This window comes from Bactrocera dorsalis, chromosome 2 (assembly GCF_023373825.1).
Source record: "Bactrocera dorsalis isolate Fly_Bdor chromosome 2, ASM2337382v1, whole genome shotgun sequence".
NCBI lineage: Eukaryota > Metazoa > Arthropoda > Insecta > Diptera > Tephritidae > Bactrocera > Bactrocera dorsalis.
Window position 1 is genome coordinate 63,902,181 of NC_064304.1, and position 8,276 is coordinate 63,910,456.

Genomic DNA, 8,276 nt, shown 5'->3' on the forward strand with positions numbered 1-8,276 from the left:
GGCCGACAAGTATTAGTCAAAATGTTCAAAGGCGTGCCGCACAAATCTACGTTAATGTTGTTTGTTGTTGTTGGTGCTGGATTTAGATATAATCACGCAATTGATTACAGTTTGCATAAGTTTGTGGTTATGCACATAAAATTATGATGCGACAAAATCAGGAAAATCATATTTTGAAATGTCGGTGACTCTTTCATCAATATGTCGTAGACATGTATGCAAAGATAGAAAGAGAGCGTTTGAACTGTACTCAATTCAATCAACGGAAGTTGCGATCAGAAGAGTATATATGTACATCTCCCCGATGCAATCAATAATGATGGAAATGTTGACAATGTTGGACAAGTTGTTATTTTACCAGCAAGTTACACAGGCAGTCCAAGGCATATGCATGAATATGCACAAGATGCCATTTGCTATGTTCGTTTGTATGGTCGACCAGATTTGTTTATTACATTTACATGTAATCCACAATGGGACGAAATCAAGCAATATTTATATGAAGGGCAATCTTCTACAGACCGTCATGACATAACTGGACGAGTATTTAGACAGAAGCTGAAGTCATTGATGGATTTTATTGTTAAACATCAAGTTTTCGGCGAATTCGATGTTGGATGTATTCGGTGGAATGGCAAAAGAGAGGATTACCACATGCCCATATTTTGGTATGGTTAGTCAACAAAATAACAAGCGATCAAATTCCTGATCAGGAAATCGATCCAGGTTTATTTGATGTTGTTACAAAAAGTATGATTCATAGACCATGTGGTGTTCTAAATATTAATTGACCATGTACGAAAGGTGGGAAATGCACGAAGCGGTATCCCAGAGATTTGATTTCCGAGACAATTAATGGAAAAAATGGTTACCCATGGTATCGCCGACGCTCAACAGATGATAATGGCAAATCAATAAATCTACGAGTCAATAATCTAGATATTACAGTGCATAATAGGTGGGTTGTCCCCTTTTCGCCAATACTACATATCAAAAGCATTCAAATCTCATATCAATGTAGAATATTGCAATTCGCTAAATCGATTTAATATATCTGCAAGTATGTAAATAAAGGCAGCGACATGGCTGTGTTTGGTGTTGCAGAGAACCGAAATGATTGTTCAGAGCGCTCAGAGCGCCACCTGATAATTAAGTGGCATTACCTACTACTTTTTGTAAATTTACTCACTTTGCAATCCTGTCAAACATTAGATGTAACAATTGCTTAAATAAAATTCATTCGCTTTTATAACGTGAACAAAACAACACGCATTCGGCTATTTTGTTCTATTTCGCTTTTCATCGCTATTCGTTCGAGCGCAAAAATTCTTGCGCGACGACATACATTTGTTGGTGACCCCGACGTGATACCGCGTGCAGTTACATTGCATACTTTGTTGCTTCTTTCGCAGTACCGTGTACAGATCACCAGATCCTACAGTTAACTCATCGCGGTTAATAGTTTTGTTGTTTGTAGTTTTTCTCCTATTTTTGCCGTGCAAAAATATACAGTGTACAAATCACGAACTTCAACTGTTAATTTAGTTGAACAGTTTCATTTAAACAGTATTAATAAATATAAACAGTTTGCCGTGCAAACAGTTACCTCGTAACATTCGAGCGGTCATACAAGTTTAAAAGAAAATGTCGTTTTTAAAAAGAAAAAGTGAAGCCATTTTACGCAAGTTAAATTCAATACCACTTGGCATGGAGGAACTTAATTCCATGGATCATGCAGAGCTGTCAGTCAGATCAGAACAGCTCGATCGTATTCAACATCAATTCGAATTAACGCAGTCACAATTGGAGGAAGAGGACCCTGATGAGCTTGAAACCACCACTCGCGATGAATTCGCGGCAACTTTCATCCGAGTTAAGGCAGCGTTTAGGAGGGAGTTAAACAAGTTGGATCCTCAAGTAATGTCATCTACGAGACATCAACCTTTACAGGAGCAACCATCGGTCATTGTGATGAAACAACCAAAGTCTCGTCTGCCGCAGTTGCAGCTACCGTGATTTGGAGGAGCGTATACAGATTGGCCGAACTTTTTTGGCATGTTTCAAACAATAGTTCACGATGACACAGAATTGTCAAACTTGGAAAAATTGCAGCATCTTCGTTCATGCCTAAAGGGAGTAGCACTGGATACTATCCAATCACTTGAAATGCGTGACGAAAACTACTTAATTGCTATGAAATTACTTAGTCAAAGATTCAGTAATCGACGTTTGATTTTTCAGGCACACATTCAAGAGCTATTCGGATTACAGAGGGTGAGCATTGACAAGAAATCAGGAGAGTTGCGTTCGCTGGTGGACAAATTAGTATCGCATGTTCGAGCCTTGCATTCGTTGGGTACGTTCGAACAAATAGCTGATTGTTTGCTTCAGTATATCGCTGCACAGAAATTGGATCCCGAAACACACGCATTATGGGAAGAAAAGGTTCCAGTTGACGAGTTGCCCACGTGGACGGACATGGCTACGTTCTTGCAGAGGAGATGTCAAACATTAGAAAATGTGACTCATGCTATGGTAACAAAAACACCTGGCACACAGGTGAGCAATACAAAGTATCGTAAAAATGCATTTGTTGTTTCTAAGACTTCCACCAAAGGTTGTGCGATTTGTCAAAAACATGACCATATTGTGTACACGTGCCCACTATTCGCAAGTTTGAGTCCAAGTGACAGGTGGAAGGAAGCCAAAAGAGCACATCTGTGCATAAATTGTCTCAAACCAGGACATCAGGTGCAGCAATGTAAATCTTCTACATGTCGTTTTTGCTCAATGCAGCATCATACCCTGCTGCATTTTACTCAAGTCCACCAAGCCGTAACTGGTATTTTAGAAACCACACCTGGTCCATCACAGCCAGCTGTCCTCGTCACAAGGACATCAAAAAGTCGCTCACCTTCACCTCTGTCACGCTCTTGTTCAACTGAATGTGTGCTTCTTGCAACTGCTATTGTTTTCGTTCGCAACAGTGTCGGATCGCTAATACCATGTCGTGCGATCCTCGATTCTGCTTCACAACTCAACTTTATAACGACGAGATTACCAAATCAATTACAAATTAAAAAATCAAAATCGTCTTTAGCAGTTTCTGGTATCGGAGATTCGGAATTTATTGTTAATTCTAGCGTCAACATTTCAATTCATTCTGTACATAATAGCTTCAGTGCCAATTTAGAATCTGCGGTAACTCCAACAATCACCGATTATCAGCCAAACTATCCACTCGAAGTCAGTGATTGGGATATTCCAGCGAATATCAACTTAGCTGATCCTGAGTTTCAGAATCCCCAACGTGTGGATCTTCTCATAGGTGCAAGCATATTTTTTGATTTGCTTTGCATTGATCAAATTCGTTTGAAAAATAATTATATTCTCCAAAAAACTCGTTTTGGATGGATCGTATCGGGTGGCCAAAGCACATCGCCAAAACTATCATCGCTTACAACAACCGTAATAACATCGCTTGAGTGTGACGCAGGTCATCCATCTACCAATGAACTGGTGCGTTCATTTTGGGAAATAGACAACAGCTTTGAGCCCATTAGTAAGGCAACAAGAGAGGAACTCGATTGTGAAGATCACTTTAAGGCAAACTACAGTCGTTTGCTGACAGGCGAAAATTCGATTCGCTTACCTCTAAAGCCCAGTATTAGCCTTCTTGGTGATTCCTACAAGCAAGCGTTACGACGGTTTCTAACTCTTGAGAGGCGTCTCGAACGTAATAAGGAAGTAAAATTACAATACGTATCTTTTATGAAGGAATATCTCGAACTTAAACACATGTCTCCAGTATCGAAGCCAATACCATCGCTACCCACATATTTTATTCCACATCATTGCGTGTTCAAAAACGATAGCACAACAACAAAACTTAGAGTCGTATTCGACGGCTCAGTACAGACTACAACTGGTTATTCATTGAACAATGCGCTGATGGCATGTCCAACCATTCAACCGAAGTTAGCCGACACTCTTTTTCGTTTTCGTGCAAATCCGGTCGCTCTAACCGGAGACATTTGCACAATGTATCGGTGCATTCGAGTCACCACGCCTGATAATTACTTGCAATGCATACTTTGGAGGGACGATCCAAAAGATGACATAAAAATATTTAAACTCTATACGGTTACTTATGGGACAAAGTCTGCACCATTTTTGGCTATTCGCACCATGCACCAACTTGCGGTCGATGAAGCAGTTTTATACCCCATTGGTTCCAAAATAATTCAACGCGATTTTTATGTCGACGACTTAATCACTGGTGCTCACACCGTTGAAGAAGTAAAAGAAATAATGAAACAAACCTCTGATCTGTTAGGTAAAGGAAACTTTAAAATTCGAAAATGGTGTTCTGGTTTATAGAAGTGCTTAGCAATGTGCCAGATACAGATAAGGAGAAATTAATCAAATTCGATGATGGAAGTGTTTTGACAAAGACGCTTGGACTTCAATGGAATCCCGGTGCTGATATTTTCATATTTTCGTTTACTTCTCGCCAAAACAATAGAAAAATTACTAAGCGCTCAGTTTTGTCGGTTATTGCTCAACTTTATGATCCATTGGGATTAATTGGACCCGTAGTGTGCAAGGCAAAAATATTCCTTCAGCGACTGTGGGTGGAGAAGATCGACTGGGATGAAAGTCTACCAATGACTTATCAAACAGCGTGGCTTCAACTTTACGATGAATTTATTAGTATAGGAAATATGACTTTTCCGCGATATGTTGGCTTACCAAATTCTAGCTTGGAGTTACATGCATTTTGTGACGCCAGTCTCTCAGCTTACGGCACCTGTATCCACGTTGCTCTGTTCGAAATCAAGGGTTGCCCCATTAAAAACGGTCACAGTTCCTAAACTAGAGTTATGTGCAGCTGCGCTTCTGGCTCAAGTAATTCAGTCTATAAACAATTTACGAATATTTAACTGTCGGTTCTTTTGCTGGTCGGATTCTACAACGGTTTTGTCATGGATCAAGGAGGAGCCTTCACGTTTTAATATTTTTGTCGCCAATCGCATTACAAGTATACAGCATTTAACTAATGGCATGGAGTGGCGGTATGTACCAACACATCTAAAACCTGCAGACATCTTGTCGAGAGGTGTATCGCCCACATAGTTATCAAACATTTCACATTGGAAATTTGGACCCCCATTTCTGCTTGATTTGGAAACAAATTGGCCAGAAAGTAGCATTCGCGTTAGAAATTTACCTGAACGGCGGAAAAATGCATTACTTTCGTCAACTTCATTAACTGATATATCACTTGATTGTAAATATATAAACTCCTTCACAATGATGCAGCGCATATATGGTTACGTACACATGTTCTTCAAAAAGAACCATTCAGGCATTCTCGATACAACACATATTCAACAAGGAACCTGGTATTTACTTCGTATGGTGCAAACAGTGAATTTTGCTTCTGAATACAAGGATCTTAAAAGATCTGTGCCAATAAGTACGTCGAGTAAATTAGCGTCTTTGTCACCATTTTTAGACTCATTTGGACTTATTCGAGTAGGTGGTCGTTTAGAAAATGCATTATTGGATTACCATTCACGACATCCAATCATTCTACCCAAGGGACATCCCCTAACAGAATCTATTATAACACATTTTCACCATCAGAATCTACATGCCGGACCCCAAGCATTACTTGCTGCAATTCGACAACAATATTGGCCTCTGGGAGGCAAAAAGGTGGTGAGTCACATACTAAACAAGTGCGTGCGATGTTTTAGATTACGACCCACGATTTGCGAACAGATTATGGGAAACTTACCAGAAGACCGCGTCCGTCAAAGTCGGCCTTTTCTAATCACCGGAGTTGACTATTGCGGACCGTTCTACTACCGATCTGAAATAAGAAGCAGACCATCAACGAAATGTTACATAAGTCTGTTCATATGTTTTACTACGAAGGCGGTTCATATGCAAGTCGTAAAGGATCTATCAACTGGATCCTTTCTAGCAGCATTGCGTCGTTTTTATTGCACTCGTGGAAAACCAAAGATCATTTGGTCTGATAACGCAACAAACTTTGTTGGAGCAAGAAATGAAATGGCAGAATTACAACAACAATTTCTCAAGCAGCAACATGTTGAAGCAATTTATCGGCAGTGCCTTGTTGAAGGAATTGACTGGAAGTTTATTCCACCTCGGTCTCCTCATTTCGGAGGTCTTTGGGAGGCCTCAATTAAAATAGCGAAATTCCATTTCTGGCGAATTGTTGGTTCTGCAGTACCCACTTTTGATGAACTTAGAACACTCGTATGTCAGATCTCAGCAGTTATTAACACTCGACCACTTTGTCCAATTACAGAAAATCCCGATGATTTATATGTTCTCACACCAGGCCATTTCCTTATAGGTGCACCACTAACGTCTCTACCAGAACCAAACCTTTCAACAATAAACAACAGTCGACTGAGCAACTGGCAGCGAATACAATTCATCAACAGACCTTTTGGAAGAGGTGGAGTTCCGAATATTTATCACTTTTGCAACAACGCTCACGATGGCGATATCCAAAGAAAAATATCCCAATAGGAACTCTTGTCCTTATCAAGGATGAAGCATTGCCGCCACTCAAATGGCTGCTTGGAAGAGTCACTAAAGTCTTCCTGGGGAACGATTCTAAAGTTCGTGTAGCTGAAGTTAAGACGGCCAATGGTATTTGCAAACGAGCCATCTCTAAATTGTGCGCTCTTCCCATCGATGATCATTTAGCTGGCGGTATGACTCGCCATCGGGGGGAGTATGTTCAGAGCGCTCAGAGCGCCACCTGATAATTAAGTGGCATCAAAACAACACGCATTCGGCTATTTTGTTCTATTTCGCTTTTCATCGCTATTCGTTCGAGCGCAAAAATTCTTGCGCGACGACATACAATGATGAAATAACACAATATGAAATGGGAAGGTATATCCGTAGCAATGAGGCAGTTTGGAGAATATTATCGTTCCCAATTCATGATCGAAATCCGACAGTTATTCATTTGTCGGTACATTTGCAAAAGAGACAACGTGTATATTTCACAGTTGATACTGCACAGCAATTTGTAAAGCGACCACCATCAATTGTTTCGAATTGTGTCAAAATGATCAATTTGCTAAAGCATTGCTTTATTCACAAGTACCAACATATTACAATTGGAATGCGTCTGGAAAGAAATGGAACAGACGTAAGAAAGGAAGACCAGTTCATGGTTATGCTGGCATTTTTGAAAGTGATGTCATTGGACGTCTTTACACAGTGCATCCCAGTAATGCTGAATGTTTTTATTTGCGTCTATTATTGATTCATGTTCGTGGGCCTACATCTTTTTTGAGTTTGAAAAGAGGTAACGGTGTCACACTTTTCGTCAAGCATGTCAGGAATTGCATTTACTGGAAGATGATAATCACTGGGATGCGACACTTAGGGATGCATCAGCAACAGGTTCTCCTCATCAAATACGAACATTATTTGCTATTATTATTGCAACATGTTTTCCATCTGATCCACTGCAATTATGGGAAAATTTTAAGGATTTTATGTCCGAAGACATTTTGTATCTTATGCGCCGAATTGCAGGAAAGAACTATTTAATCATTACACTTGAAATGTTTAATGAGGCATTGATTATCATTGAAGATATTTGTTTGGTAATTGCAAATAAAGCATTGACACAATTGGGTTTGACAGCTCCAAATCGACCAATGCATGATGCATTCAATCAAGAAATAAACCGTGAAAAACAATATGATTTGAATGAGTTGACCACATTTATAAACTTCAATTTGCGTACATTGAATCCAGAACAGAGACACACATGTGAGTACGAAACGAAACTGGAGGAATGTTTTTTTTTTAGACGCTCCAGGAGGAACTGGCAAAACATTTCTGATTTCCTTGCTATTAGCGACTATAAGATCACAGAGTAATATAGCATTGGCACTTGCATCATCTGGAAAAGCAGCGACGTTATTAAATGGTGGTCGGACAGCCCATTCTGCACTTAAATTACCACTGAATATGAATGTAAATGAAAATCCCACCTGTAATGTTTCCAAAAATTCGGGAATGGACAAAGTCTGCAACAATGCAAATAAAAGTGTGGAATGAATGTACAATGGCCCATAAGAAATCAGTTATGCATTACATTGCAAGACTTGCGTAGTAATGATCAACAGATATTTGGTGGCGCTTTGATTCTGTTGGCTGGTGATTTTCGTCAGACATTGCCTGTGATTCCCCGTTCAACACCAGCAGAT

General features: G+C 39.8%; 1 protein-coding gene across 1 annotated transcript; it reads left to right on the forward strand.

Moving 5' to 3' along the window:
* The first annotated feature begins 510 nt into the window (after positions 1-510).
* On the forward strand, positions 511-4,380 carry LOC125776137 (uncharacterized). Its single transcript, XM_049447018.1, has one exon. The coding sequence runs from the start codon at positions 2,056-2,058 to the stop codon at positions 4,378-4,380; it is 2,325 nt and encodes a 774-aa protein (XP_049302975.1). The 5' UTR covers positions 511-2,055.
* Positions 4,381-8,276: the final 3,896 nt, after the last annotated feature.